General features: G+C 46.6%; 1 protein-coding gene and 1 long non-coding RNA gene across 3 annotated transcripts in view; one reads left to right on the forward strand and one right to left on the reverse strand.

Annotated features, from left to right (window-relative positions):
- The first annotated feature begins 18 nt into the window (after nucleotides 1-18).
- Nucleotides 19-8,619, forward strand: LOC145552060 (uncharacterized). The gene is made up of 3 exons (XR_014088010.1): nucleotides 19-1,048; nucleotides 5,535-5,694; nucleotides 8,333-8,619. It is a non-coding gene; the product is annotated as an uncharacterized LOC145552060 (long non-coding RNA).
- A 528-nt stretch (nucleotides 8,620-9,147) lies between these two features.
- Nucleotides 9,148-14,799, reverse strand: part of nup93 (nucleoporin 93) — a 16,095-nt gene continuing 10,443 nt past the window's right edge. Inside the window, exons 13-23 of one of the 2 annotated variants that reach the window (XM_081608461.1) lie at nucleotides 14,262-14,453; nucleotides 14,061-14,187; nucleotides 13,911-13,983; nucleotides 12,906-12,950; nucleotides 12,676-12,792; nucleotides 12,477-12,595; nucleotides 12,275-12,392; nucleotides 12,124-12,207; nucleotides 11,281-11,409; nucleotides 11,024-11,180; nucleotides 9,148-9,513 (exon numbers count right to left, since the gene is read on the reverse strand). In XM_081608461.1, the coding sequence (XP_081464587.1) occupies nucleotides 11,070-11,180; nucleotides 11,281-11,409; nucleotides 12,124-12,207; nucleotides 12,275-12,392; nucleotides 12,477-12,595; nucleotides 12,676-12,792; nucleotides 12,906-12,950; nucleotides 13,911-13,983; nucleotides 14,061-14,187; nucleotides 14,262-14,453 (1,115 nt within the window). In that variant the 3' untranslated portion in view covers nucleotides 9,148-9,513; nucleotides 11,024-11,069. Of the gene's footprint in view, nucleotides 9,514-10,705; nucleotides 11,181-11,280; nucleotides 11,410-12,123; nucleotides 12,208-12,274; nucleotides 12,393-12,476; nucleotides 12,596-12,675; nucleotides 12,793-12,905; nucleotides 12,951-13,910; nucleotides 13,984-14,060; nucleotides 14,188-14,261; nucleotides 14,454-14,799 lie in introns of those variants that run through there. The other variant, XM_081608462.1, reaches the window with a different exon arrangement.

Raw genomic sequence — 14,799 nt, forward strand, 5'->3', positions numbered from 1 at the left:
CAGGAGCCAGTTGAGGCTCGGGCATCTGGTCAGGATGCCTCCTGGACGCCTCCCTGGTGAGGAGTTCAGGTCCCACCGGGAGGAGGGGAGACCCAGGACACCTGGAGGGACGATGTCTCTCTATGGCCTGGAAACGCCTTGGGGTTCCTGGAGGACCTGGAAGAAGTGGCTGGAGAGGGATTCAGTTCATGTGTGAATTTTAAACAGTGAGGCGATCCAAACCATTAACATGTGGATAACTGAGGTTAAAAAAAGCATTAAGTTCCCAACAATAAATTGACAAACTATTTTTCTTAAGGAATGAAGTTTAAACACATTTAGCATTAAGAGCCTGAGACTGCAGAACAAGCAGCTGTGTTTATAGGAAGGACATGGCTTATTTGCTTTTCTCAAGAAATTTCGCATGAAGTTCACTGTTTAATTTTGATCACTCAAATAAAACAGAAGAAACTCAGAGATAAGGCGTTTCAGTCAGTTTATCAAGACACTCATTTGGGAAAATAATTCAAAATAAAACAAACGCTGAGACGGTGCATCATGTTTCACTACAAGATAACGCTAGTCTTTTATTCCTTCAGTCCATCTTTAGTCTGAACAGAAATGACTTTTTAAAGATAGAAAATGCCACATTTCTTCCGCTTCACTTAATTTGTTGAAAATCATCCATAGTTGCTCAAGTAAAGCTCCAAAAATGGAGAATATTATAAAAAATATTATGAAAAAGGGACATTTTTTGTCACGCATTTCAGAAACAGTCTAGTTCTTTACCTCTCAAACATTTAACTTTCTCTAAAAGTTTTATGAATGTGCTACAACGTTTTCTGAGACATTAAATTTAGAGTTTTCATCTGTTTATCCATAATCGTCGCACTTTGTTTCTTTTTTCACCCGTATGACTGAGCACATTTCTGGTGCAATACCAGTTTCCACCAGAAGATGGCAGTAGCGGCAAATACGAGAGAGGCTAACTTCAAGCCTAGAAGAAGCTCAGAGTCACCATAGCTACGAAGCCATTATTTTGATATAAAAGCTGATTTCTGTTTAACAGGTGGGTGAAGTCTACATTTAATCGATAAGGTACCATTATTGTAAGTGTTTATGAGTGGAGAACAGTATTTTATTGGCACACATTGTATTTTGAGAAATGTCTGTGTATTTTATTAGAAGTGTTAACTTCCGCTAGCCTAGAACAGAAGAGCTGCTCAGAGAAACTGAATGATTGCTTTGTCACAATTATTGGGCTCCATTTTTAAAGTTACTGTCAAAAACTGACAGCAATAATTTGTGTTATTTCGACTGTCACAGAAAACAATGTGGTTAATTTTTCGGTAACACTATTTGACGGGGTGTGCATAAGACTGACATGACAGTCAAAAACATGAACCTGTCATGAACATAAAGGAGTCTCAATTATAAAATAATGCAAAGTTGGCACTTTTAATTGACTTTTAATGCAACTTTTAGAGCAACTTTGCATTAAAAGTGTCATTATTTACCGAATTATTTCATGACAACTGTCATAAACATCCATAAAGACTTCTTTATGTTCATGACAGGTTCATGTTTTTGACAGTGTCATTTCAGTCTTAAGCTTCAAATAAAGTGTTACCAATTTTTCTAACTCATATTTTCTCCATGTTATTCGTTGATTTATAAATGTCACCGTTTCAAACTAAATATTCAAATAGCAAGCTAAATATTTACTTTACCAACAAAGTATTTAGCTTCAAACCAAATATCTAGTTTGGAGGTAAATACTCCAAACTGAACTAAATATTTAGCTCAGAGACAAATGTTTGCCTTGTCAGCCAAATATTTAGTTCAGAGCCAAGTATTCAGCTTTGCTCAAGGCTTATTTAGCTCAATGCCAAATATGTAGCTTAGTCACTAAATGTTAAGCTTGCTAAATAAATATTTAGCTTAATGCTAAATTTATTTTGTGAACTAAATATGTATTATTTAGCCTGATTGGGCTCCGTGGGTTAAAACCCGGCCACCAGGCGCTCATCATAAGGGGTCTTTGGGCTGCACTTGGTCTGGTTCCTCACCTAGGACCTGCCTGCATTGGGTGACCAGAGGCATGAAGCCCCTGACAGCTCCTAGGGTCACTGGGACACTCAAACCCCTCCACCACGATAAGGTGGCAGCCTATGGAAGGGATGTGTGTGTGTGTGCATGTTTGTATATGTATATGTGTGTATGTATATGTGTGTATGTATATTAAGTAACTTCTGTATTAAAACCCTCCTGTTGTCCTCGGGTCAAAATGACCGAGATTTGTATGTGTTTTCCCTGTACACAGAAAATGAGGACAACAGGAGGGAGAGAACGAGAGAGAGAGATTAAGAAAGAGTTTTATTTATTTTTTCCATGAGGAAACATGTGGTGGTCAGTTCTTTCATTCTCTAGTGGCCTTTATTTAACACCTTTTCTACTCAGTTTTTCATGTTAAATTGCACTTTTTTTGTTAAAGCAATTCTTGCAGTTTCTTAAACTCTTTTAGGGGGTAATTTACATTGACCAATTGTTTAGAGGATGTGGGGGGAAACCAGAGCACCTGGAGAAAACCCACGCAGGCACGGGGAGAACATGCAAACTCCACACAGCAAAGATGCGACACATCCTCTCTGTGCAGATGCAGTGCTAGCCACTGCATCTCCGTGCTGCCCACTACTTTTTCTATTTCAAATTCGTCTTAAAGTTTGAATTGGGTTAGGAAGGATCTTTTTTTTAGATGGTTAATGGCAGGAAAAAAGCTGGCCTTTCTAAGTTTCCTGATGGTGTCGCATGGAACGATGGTTAAAACTTGATGTTCTTGGCTTTAGTTCAGTCTTTTCTTCCTTTTTTTGATTTCTTCAAATGCAAGAAGTTTAGCATTCTTTTCCATACTGTAAGCTTTGGTTTTTTCATTTTTCCAACCTCCATGTTGTCCAAATCCTCCTGGTTGGATTCTGCAGCGAAGTCCATCATGGGTTCCAAATGCCTGGGAAAACCTGAGGAGGATCCTTCTAATGGATCCTCCTCAGAAGAAACCTCTTGATGTAAAACTTCTTCATGGTCAGGCTGGCTCTGGTTCTCCATGTCTTGAAAGGTTTTGGACTCTTGTGGTGTTTCTTGTTCGACATCTTCCTTCATGTCTGTCAGAGAAGTGTCAATCTCTAGATAGTCATATGCTCCTTCCAGATGACTAGTTTTCTCACAACTAACTTGATTAAATTCTTCTATTTCTTGTTTGAGTGCAGCAATATCTGTGTCATATCTGCAATGCAGCACCTTGTATATTTCTTTCATCTTCTCTAACTTTGTCTGTGCATCCCTTTCCTTCTCTTCCAGGATTTGCATATCTTTTGCTGTATTTTCTTGGAAGGTGGCTTTCATGCTGTTTAGAATCACCATCTCCTCCATGTGCGCTTTTCTCTCCTGAATCATCTGCATCCGAAGCATTTCCAGCTGCTGTTGAAGGGAAGAATTGTCACATTTTAAATCGTTGGTGACCTTGTAGAAGTTCTGCTGCTGGGTCTGGAGCTCTTTTGACGCTGCTTTATATTTCAGTTCTTGTTCTCGCTCAAGAGAAGCCAGTTCAGATAGAACAAAGTGACATCTCTTTGCTGTATGTGAACTGGCTTCTCTTTCACGCTGTAGCTCCTGCTCAGATGTTTCCACTTCAGCTTTAAGAGCAGAAAGTCTCTTTCAAACTTCTGCTCAAGTTCTTCATATGAACATTTCACCTTGTCCAATTCTGCCTGTAAACTGTTTCTGCTGCTTTTCAGAAACGTGACCTCTTCTGACATCTTTTGAAAGATGTCGTCCTTTTCAGCTCTTATCTTGTCAACGTCCACTTGTATCTCACTAACTCTCACTTCACACAACTTTTGCATCTCGGCCTCCTGCCTCACCAGAGCATCGTGGATCTCTCCGACGCTTCATACTTGGAGCAAAGCTCCTCATGGAAGTCCGGAGTTGTCCATTTCTTCTTGCAGGGTTTTGTTTTTTTCTTTCTCAGCCTGGATTTCCGATGTAAATGCTTCCTGGCTGAGGAGGTGGGCCGTCTTTAATTCCACAAAGTCTTGCTGCAGCTGCTTCTTGTTTTTAAATCTCGTTTCGTTGTGCGCCTTGGTAGCAAGAATCGCAGCATCAACAACAGCTGGATCACTAAGCCTCTCTACTCTCTCGAGTTCCCTCTTGGTCTCTTTGCCCTTGTTAATAAAAACTTCTTTGAGAGCTTTCTGCCTCTTTAACTGGAGTTTGGTTTCTTCCAGCTCTGCTTCCAGATGGGCCAGTCTTTGGTTGTCTGCAAACCTTTGGGCTCTCTCCATCTCTAAAAGAGAGCCCATCCTGTGGATTTCCTCATGCAAAAGATCTGGGTGCACAGGAGGAAACCCGCCTTGGACATTTCGATGGTTGCCCCACCTCCCCTGGGGTCCCATCATTCCGTTGTGTCTTCTCTGATTTTGATAAGACATTTTATCTCAAGACTTTCTCCAAAATCTGTCGATTAGTAAATTAGCTGAACGCTCGAAAAGGCTTTGCTTATGTCTGAACTAGTCAGTGATATAGCAATGAAAAATATCCAGAATTCTGTTCTATATATATGTAGTTTATGACATCACAGACGCTGCCTCACTTGTGACATCACAGAATCTTCTTTTGCTGGTGCTGTTACATCATCCCACCAGCAAATAGCATACTTTCTATTGTTTATATTCAAAATAGTTTGATTCACTTGGTTTTTGTTCCATATATTCTGAACTTTTTTCAGTATACATGAGAAAGTTAATTTTGCTTGTTTAGTCAAACATTAATTTTCTTGTGTCAGCAAACATTGGAACATTGATGTGGGAACAGGTAACATTTTGCTAAGTTAATGCCATAAATATAAATATAAAATCATTCAATAAATTGAAAATGACATGAACTAATTAAAGTAACAAACAAAATAAATTGTGGACAGAGCACAAATAAAGTTGTAGGATTTACCCATGAGAAAACCAGGGATCTCAAACCCATCCCACCGTGCTTGACCACCACAAACACAATGTGAGCCACAGTAAATGTCGAGGCTGGGTCATTTTCAGATCTATGCAAACGCATGATTTTTGTTTGTCATTGTAAACTAAATCTATAAAAAAAACAATCATTTTGTGTAACGGGGAGGATCTAAATATGAGGCAATCCATCCTGGATGGTAGATGAAGACAAACCAAGATCAACTGATGTAAAGGTTACACAGACTGACCAGCTGGGGGCGGTAGTGAGGGAAGTCTGGGCCTCCTGAGGCTGCTGACCCCGCGACCCGGATGAAGCTGAAGAAAATGGATGATTTATTCATGCACACTAAGAAAGACGTTAGAATAAGTTTGAGTTAAATAAAATGAAGGAAAATGAAACAAGCTACACATTATTCCTATAACACAATTTTAGAATCAATATTTTATGACTATTTTCTTTAATAAAAACAACAACACAAGTTTGGACTTTTTGAAATTAAAGTGAACTGTTGGACTTCATCTATTTCTGTCTCTGTGCTCCACCAGGTTCGGTGACCAGTTCCAGAACCGACCAGAACCTTCAGTGAAATTAACTTGAGAAATAATGAGATTTGGTTATAAAAACAGACTTTAATGCCAAAACGTGATCAAATGTTACCAGGCATCCAGTGGATCAGATACAGAGAGACATTCACCGAACCAGGAGGTCAGAGTTCAGCTTTTATTCTTCTCTGCAGTTTGTTCCACGAAGCGGAAGCTGGAGGGAAATGGCTAAAGGGCGATTACACCTAATTTCTCACTGCCTTCTGCATCTTTAATCGACTCGTTTAAAAACTGCAAGACTTAGCAGTTTTCTCCCTGGAGCTGAGAAAACTATAACATTCTGCTCTAATAGCAGAATATTTTAATGTGATTTGTGAAACTTCACTAAAGATCTTATTACTATTCACACTTTTATATGCAGTTTTTTCAAATTCAATTCTAATTCAAAACCACTTTATTAATCCCAATAAGAAATCAGATGTTGGTGTTGATGGTATTTTCCAAACCTACTTTAAAGAACCACAGACAACATTTATGAATTTTATGGCTGAACTTTTGCAAAAGGAGAAGCTTCAGCAAACGGTTCCTCTGAGCCGCTCAGCGTTCTGCCCTCTCTCTCTAGAGAGTCTGACCCTCTGCTAGAGAGTCTGACCCTCTGCTAGAGAGTCTGGCCCTCTGCTAGAGAGTCTGACCCTCTGCTAGAGAGTCTGGCCCTCTGCTAGAGAGTCTGACCCTCTGCTAGAGAGTCTGACCCTCTGCTAGAGAGTCTGACCTCTGCTAGAGAGTCTGACCCTCTCTAGAGAGTCTGACCCTCTGCTAGAGAGTCTGACCCTCTGCTAGAGAGTCTGGCCCTCTGCTAGAGAGTCTGACCCTCTGCTAGAGAGTCTGACCCTCTGCTAGAGAGTCTGACCCTCTGCTAGAGAGTCTGACCCTCTGCTAGAGAGTCTGACCCTCTGCTAGAGAGTCTGACCCTCTCTAGAGAGTCTGACCCTCTGCTAGAGAGTCTGGCCCTCTGCTAGAGAGTCTGACCCTCTGCTAGAGAGTCTGACCCTCTGCTAGAGAGTCTGACCCTCTCTAGAGAGTCTGACCCTCTGCTAGAGAGTCTGACCCTCTGCTAGAGAGTCTGGCCCTCTCTAGAGAGTCTGACCCTCTGCTAGAGAGTCTGACTCTCTGCTAGAGAGTCTGACCCTCTGCTAGAGAGTCTGACCCTCTGCTAGAGAGTCTGGCCCTCTGCTAGCAAGTCTGACCCTCTGTAGAGAGTCTTACCCCCTCTAGAGAGTCTGACCCTCTCTAGAGAGTCTGGCCCCCTCTAGAGAGTCTGACCCTCTGTAGAGAGTCTGGCCCTCTCTAGAGCCGGACGTTTATCTGGGAAAACAAGAGTAGAAAAGATATAAGCTCTATGTGACACAGGTCATCCAGCCCTTTCCCTGCAGAGAGATTTCTCCCAAAGGGAACAATCAGTTCTCAGGAACACAGATATTCAGCACAGCAATCAGGTTTTAACACAGACAAGAAAATCACGTCACTACTGATTAATACTAGACTGAATAACAATCTAAAGTAATAATAATAAAAATGATAACACAAAAAAATCCCCACCAGGTGTAACTGTAGATGGTGATGGTTGGAAGGAAAGATCTTCTTCAGCGGTCCGATAAGTGAAGCTTCACAAATCAGGAGAAGGTTTCACAAATCCCCAACATGGGTTTAAATATTCTGCTATTGGAGCAGAATAATCCAGTCCAAATTTGACTGTGTTGTAACTTTTAAACTGGAGTCGATTAAAGATGCAGAAGGCAGTGGAAGATTAGGTGTAATCGCCCTTTAGCCAATCGGAACCGGACCGTCACAGAAACGTCGTTTTCAGGTCAGACAGGAAACCTGCAGGGAAGAGACTAAAGTGGGTCAGAACATTTTAAAACCAGCCAAAAGCCGCAGGACAGAACCGGAGCCATCTGCTATCTGGGTCAGAACCAGAACCATCTGCTGGTACTGGGCGGAGATGCAGTCTGAACCGGTGCAGTTAAACCAGAATCAGAGGTTCGGTTGTAACTTAGTGGATTTCTGGGCGCCGTTTCTAACGGTAAAACGTGAACATCGATCATTTTCTTGATTTAACGCTTCATAAAGCAAAATGAGGCTTTTAATGTTCATTTTTTCACCATGTTGTTCATGCATTCATAAATATCAGAGCTCCAACATTCACCAGCTTTAGTCTACAAGCTAAACATGATGACGTCATTCCTCCCTCTGACCAGAACCGAACCACGAACCCAGTCGCCTTCTCTGTTCCTGGAGCTTCAGTGTTAGAGCGCCTCATGCTGGCCAGGTGCTGTTACTGCAACACGTTGGGTCTTCATGGGTTTGGATGAAAACATTTTCAGGAAAAACTTCATGTTCACGAGGAACTTGAAACAAAACGCACACAAAAAGTGGAGAAAGCGTAAAACTTTCACCAGCCGCCTGGACGGCGGCCGCAGGTGGCCCCCGAGCCCCGTGTTGAGCCCCTCGGTGACGTGGTGAGTGATGCGCGGCCGCCCTGGTGTTGAGAAATGGCCGGTTTCTGGCAGCGCTGCCATCGGCCTGATTCACAACACCAGCTGCAGCAGCACGTCTGAGAGGAGGTTCGGCTGTCGGTCCGGTTCCGATGCGCCTGCAGCAGACAGAACTGAAGGGAGGATGATGAGGACGAAGGTCTGGACGGGTTCTGATGGATCCAACGGTTCCGGCTGCCGGTTCGGCTTCCTGTTGAAATGATTTCTGATCTGATCATGAAATATTTCTGCCTTTGCTTCCCTCAGGCCCCGAACCGGAACCAGAACCATCTGCCATCCGCCTGCAGCAACTTGTCCTCAGACATTCTGTCAAAACCAAAACCATGAAGTCTGAAATGACGATCTGAAGGTTTTTCTTCCTTTTTCAGGGAAATGTTGACAAATGATCAGCCAATCAGCGACCAGATCCACATCTGCTGCTTAAATAACTAAAATATGAGTTGATGAGGTGGTCCTGAAGCGGAGGCCATGTTGATTTTACATCTGTGATCAGACTTCCTGTCGGAAACAGGAAGTGGATTGGGTCAGAGGATGATCAGGGGTTAGGATGTTTCGTCTCCATGTCCAAAGTGGACGTGTCCAACAGAACCAGCGTCCCCTTCTGCACATTTAGAACAGATTTCAGTTTTTCATGATTGAGTCAAAAAACCAAACTTTTCAGACGAAGGAAATAAAGACCAACATCTAGAACACAACGCGTTCATTTACAGAAAATCATTTCTGACCCAGACCCTGAACGCATCCTGCTGGTTGCACACCCACCACGTTTTTTCTTCCACTCAACTTTCCATTAATACATTTGGATGCAAAAAAGACTATGGCGATAACTGAACAGGCCTGCTTTGTCCTTACTTATGATTATTATAACTATAAACCTAATTTGGGGTTTTAATTGCTGGAAGCCGGAAAATAAACTTCTGAAATATTTTTGCTCCATCTGGACTGAAAATGTTTCTGATGAAAAACTGAAATAGATGAATTTCCTGCATCAGTCTGAGGCAGAAAGACGTTTTAGTCATGGAGGACAAACACCAAACATGAGGAAAGTCCAACAAAACACGCACAGCTGAAAAGCTTTTATTTTGAAGGTACAAACAAAAACAAAAACTGACAGGAAGTGGAAAAAATGAGGCACCAGAAGGTGCAGGGTTCTGGTTCTGTGTCAGGTTCTGGTTCTGTCGGGTTCTGGTTCTGTCGGCTTCTGGTCCTGTGTCGGGTTCTGGTCCTGTGTCAGGTTCTGGTTCTGTCGGGTTCTGGTTCTGTCGACTTCTGGTCCTGTGTCGGGTTCTGGTTCTGTGTCAGGTTCTGGTTCTGTATCGGGTTCTGGTTCTGTGTCGGGTTCTGGTCCTGTGTCGGGTTCTGGTCCTGTGTCGGGTTCTGGTCCTGTGTCGGGTTCTGGTTCTGTGTCAGGTTCTGGTTCTGTGTCAGGTTCTGGTTCTGTATCGGGTTCTGTTCCTGTGTCGGGTTCTGGTTCTGTGTCAGGTTCTGGTTCTGTATCGGGTTCTGGTCCTGTGTCAGGTTCTGGTTCTGTCGGGTTCTGGTTCTGTCGGCTTCTGGTCCTGTGTCGGGTTCTGGTCCTGTGTCGGGTTCTGGTCCTGTGTCGGGTTCTGGTTCTGTGTCGGGTTCTGGTCCTGTGTCGGGTTCTGGTCCTGTGTCGGGTTCTGGTCCTGTGTTGGGTTCTGGTCCTGTGTCGGGTTCTGGTTCTGTATCGGGTTCTGGTCCTGTGTCGGGTTCTGGTTCTGTGTCGGGTTCTGGTCCTGTGTCGGGTTCTATCGGGTTCTAGTTCTGTGTCGGGTTCTGGTCCTGTGTCGGGTTCTGGTTCTGTATCGGGGTCTGGGTCTGTGTCAGGTTCTGGTCCTGTGTCGGGTTCTGGTTCTGTCGGCTTCTGGTCCTGTGTCGGGTTCTGGTCCTGTGTCGGGTTCTGGTCCTGTGTCGGGTTCTGGTTCTGTGTCGGGTTCTGGTCCTGTGTCGGGTTCTGGTCCTGTGTCGGGTTCTGGTCCTGTGTTGGGTTCTGGTCCTGTGTCGGGTTCTGGTTCTGTATCGGGTTCTGGTCCTGTGTCGGGTTCTGGTTCTGTGTCGGGTTCTGGTCCTGTGTCGGGTTCTATCGGGTTCTAGTTCTGTGTCGGGTTCTGGTCCTGTGTCGGGTTCTGGTTCTGTATCGGGCTCTGGTTCTGTGTCAGGTTCTGGTTCTGTATCGGGTTCTGGTCCTGTGTTGGGTTCTGGTCCTGTGTCGGGTTCTGGTCCTGTGTCGGGTTCTGGTCCTGTGTTGGGTTCTGGTCCTGTGTCGGGTTCTATCGGGTTCTGGTTCTGTGTCGGGTTCTGGTCCTGTGTCGGGTTCTGGTTCTGTATCGGGTTCTGGTCCTGTGTTGGGTTCTGGTTCTGTGTCAGGTTCTGGTCCTGTGTCGGGTTCTGGTCCTGTGTCGGGTTCTGTCGGGGTCTAGTTCTGTGTCGGGTTCTGGTCCTGTGTCGGGTTCTGGTCCTGTGTCGGGTTCTGGTCCTGTGTCGGGTTCTGGTCCTGTGTTGGGTTCTGGTCCTGTGTCGGGTTCTGGTTCTGTATCGGGTTCTGGTCCTGTGTTGGGTTCTGGTCCTGTGTCGGGTTCTGGTCCTGTGTCGGGTTCTGGTCCTGTGTCGGGTTCTGGTTCTGTGTCGGGTTCTGGTTCTGTATCGGGTTCTGGTCCTGTGTCGGGTTCTGGTTCTGTGTCGGGTTCTGGTCCTGTGTCGGGTTCTATCGGGTTCTGGTTCTGTGTCAGGTTCTGGTCCTGTGTCGGGTTCTATCGGGTTCTAGTTCTGTGTCGGGTTCTGGTCCTGTGTCGGGTTCTGGTTCTGTATCGGGTTCTGGTCCTGTGTCGGGTTCTGGTTCTGTGTCGGGTTCTGGTCCTGTGTCGGGTTCTATCGGGTTCTAGTTCTGTGTCGGGTTCTGGTCCTGTGTCGGGTTCTGGTTCTGTATCTGGTCCTGTCGGGTCCTGGTCCTGGTTCTGCCCGGTCAGTTCATCAGCAGCTCCATCTGGACCAGCCTGGCGTTGGTGTCTCCGGCCATGTTGTAGGGAATCGTCCCGGCGAAGGTGATCAGCGCTCGGGCCTGAAGGCGCAGCTGCTGTTGGATCAACGAGCCAATCGGATCAATTTCAGCTGCTAATGTTTGCTGGCACCAAAGAAGCTTTTATTTTGAAAGCGTCGGCGGCATTTCCTCTCACCGTGCCTCGGTCCTCCACGGTTCTGGGTGAGCGGCCCGGTGTGCCCGCTGGCGCCCCCTTCAGGCGTTTGTACTGGGTGAACAGGATGTTCATGGTGGCCAGCAGAACTTCAGACAGGTTGTGACGCACCTGGGGTCAAAAGGTCAAACTGTTTACTGACCTGGGGTCAGAAAGGTCAGACTGTTTACTGACCTGAGGTCAGAAAGGTCAGACTGTTTACCGACCTGAGGTCAGAAAGGTCAGACTGTTTACCGACCTGAGGTCAGAAAGGTCAGACTGTTTACTGACCTGGGACAGTTCAAAGGTCAAACTGTTTACCGACCTGAGGTCAGAAAGGTCAGACTGTTTACCGACCTGAGGTCAGAAAGGTCAGACTGTTTACTGACCTGGGACAGTTCAAAGGTCAAACTGTTTACTGATCGACTGGAAGAATAAAATCAGCCAAGATGGAGCCGAGTCGGCAGATTTGGCGTTTTAGCTTCAGAACCATGTTGGGGGGTTGAAGTCGACCCGCCAGCCGGGGGTTAAACTATTAAATCTGTAGAACTGACCACCAACCGGATCAGAACATTGAAGTCATCCGCCATGATTCTGAGGCAGATTGTCTGTCGCCCCCTGTTGGTCTGCCTCTGCCGTGCAGGAAATCAACCTCCACCCAGGATGAATCAGTGGGCGGAGCCAGAAATAAGCCCCTCCCACCTCCATGAGATAAGCCCCTCCCACCTCCAGGAGATAAGCCCCTCCCACCTCCATGAGATAAGCCCCTCCCACCTCCATGAGATAAGCCCCTCCCACCTCCAGGAGATAAGCCCCTCCCACCTCCATGAGATAAGCCCCTCCCACCTCGTCGCTGAAGTTCCTGAAGGCCGCCACTCGTTCTTCCACGCTGTCCTGGCTAAGAGGAAGCAGCTTCAGACGCTCCATCACCTGCAGGCAGACAGATGGGTCGTCAACACTGGCAGCAGCCTCTGGGGTCAGAGGTCATTTCACTCACGTCGTAGGCTCGGTCCACGTGACCCGCGTGGTACTCGTCGAAGAAGGTCATGAGGTCCAGCAGCAGGTAGAAGGTGCTGTTGATGGACTTCTCAGCAGCTGTGCCCTGAGAGCGATACCTGCACACATGTGGAACCGGGACGTTAGCGCCAGCTTCGGGTCGGCGGGCGTCAGCGCCATGATGCGAGTGTTGCCATGGTTACCGCTCGGCGATCACCACGGCCGTGTTCTTCAGCCTCTCCTTGTTGGACTGGGGAGCGCTGACCTGAGCGATGACTGGACTCAGCAACCTGTTCATCAGCTCCAGAACCTTATCTGGGTTCTGCAAGGCGAACAGTCAGCAGAACCATGTCAGCAGCTCCAGATGGACCCGACACCAACAGGTTCTGAGGTTCTGCTCACCTTGGCCAGCTCGTACAGCCGCACCGCCTCCTCAAACAGACCCTTGTTCTCGGCCTCCAGAGCCACTTTGCTGATGATGGTTCTGGTGTCGCCTGCAAACTTATCGATGATGCCGGGCTGCAGAGGAGAGCACAGTCAGAACCTGCAGCTCAGGCCAAACGGGTCGGAACCGTCTCAACATCGCCAGGAAGCAGCAGAGCCTGAAGGTGAGGAAGAGGAGGACATCTTACCTTCCTGCTGCCATCTTTCTCCAGCTTTCCTAGCAGCATGTCAAACTGCAGGAGAAACACAAAGACCAGAACCTCACATGTCACGAAACATGAATACAGCCGTGATCGCTGCCCGGATCCATCATTAAAGAAGTTACGTGTAATATCAAGTAATCAGTAGAGTAACAATGTTGGATTGAAAGTTACTTCCTGACTTTCGTTCAGCAGCTGCTGCCTCAACATAAAAACAGCAGCAGCCAATAAAAGTTGCTGTTTCTGCAGATTATCATCATTATTATCATTATTATCCCCCAGCGCAGACCTGAAAGACTTTATGCAGCTGTTATACACCGACTTCACATCAGATTGACAGTAAATATTGATTCATGTTATTTTTCATGTATTAATGTTTGTGTGTCAGTGATCGGCTGGTCGGCCTGTTCTGGGATCGATTGGTAATGCCTCCATTTTACTGAACTCTGATCCAGAACCGCACAGCATTCTGGGAGATGTAGGCAGAGAAAAGGCCTTAGCTGCTCAACCGCACAGCGAGCTAAGCTAGCTGGTAGCATCAACTAACTCAGTGGCCCTGTGGTTGCCTAGCAACTCAGTGGCCCTGTGGTTGCCTAGCAACTCAGTGGCCCTGTGGTTGCCTAGCAACTCAGTGGGCCTGTGGTTGCCTAGCAACTCAGTGGCCCTGTGGTTGCCTAGCAACTCAGTGGCCCTGTGGTTGCCTAGCAACAACCTGTTAAGCAACCTGCACAGCAGCAGCTTCAGGTTCCACCATCGTGTTTCAAAACTGCTTAGAAATAAAAACCCAGCAGGAATAAAAAGTGGATGAACCAGCAGAAATTCAGATATTCAAAACAAAACTATCAATATCAATTGATATGAAACGATGATATTGTGATTCTTTGTTCAGCCATATGGTCCAGATAATAATGAAATAGAAAATGCTTCGGTTCTGTGTCGTCTGCATCCTCAGGACGGGAAAACACCCGGAGCTTCCTGATCCCAGTCGCTCACCTCTCGACTCTCGATGACCAGCTCGCTGACGCAGCGCATGAACATGTTTTCCCCCTGGCTGTCCTTCTCGTTGCTGCAGGACAGACAGACAGACAGCGGCGGTCAGAGACGGAGACTCTCCCAGCAGCAGAGGCCAGATGGAGGACGTACCGCAGGAAGTAGAAGTACTGCAGGGCCTCCCGCGGGTCGGTGGACTCAAACTTGCGCGTGTAGAGCATCAGCAGGCGGATGAAGTTGAGGCGGCGGATCATGGGCGGGTCTCCAGGCTCCTGGCTCACTGCAGGGACACGGAGACGCTGTGACCACGTTCCCCGCAGCGCGGATCGCTGTGGCAGCAGGAAAAGGACTCACGCAGCTGGGCGCTCTGACCCGACGACTTCAGCAGCAGCCGCAGCTCGTACAGCACCAGGGCCACGTGCACGGCGTGGCTGCGCAGCCGCTCCACCCGGAACAGGAAGGCCACGGCCGCCTCAAACTGAGCCGTCAGGAACAACACCTGGAAGTACAGGAAGGGGTGCTGGCTGGCCGAGAAATGGGACTCTCCTATTGGACGAGAAGACGGGGAGGCGGAGACGTCAGCAGCGGGACTGGAGGGTCAACGGCTCCAAGATGGAGGGATAAGATCATCCAGGATAAAAATTAACTTCATCTGGAACCAGAGAGCTGGAGTGGAACCGACAGCCTCTCTGCTCAGAGGAACGTTTCCTGCTGAGGTCAGAGCAACAGCATCCCAACAACAGATGGAGTTAAAACTTTATGTCTCCTCAGTTTTTCAATCATTATTATAAAATAAGTTAAGAAATGATGTCTGCCATGTTCTCAAATCCATCAGGCTGCTCCTTCAGCTGCAAACAGGAAATGGAAAAGTTTGTGGCCAGAAACCAAAGAA

Source organism: Poecilia reticulata, chromosome 6, assembly GCF_904066995.2.
Source record: "Poecilia reticulata chromosome 6, P_reticulata-male-v2, whole genome shotgun sequence".
Classification (NCBI taxonomy): Eukaryota; Metazoa; Chordata; class Actinopteri; order Cyprinodontiformes; family Poeciliidae; genus Poecilia; species Poecilia reticulata.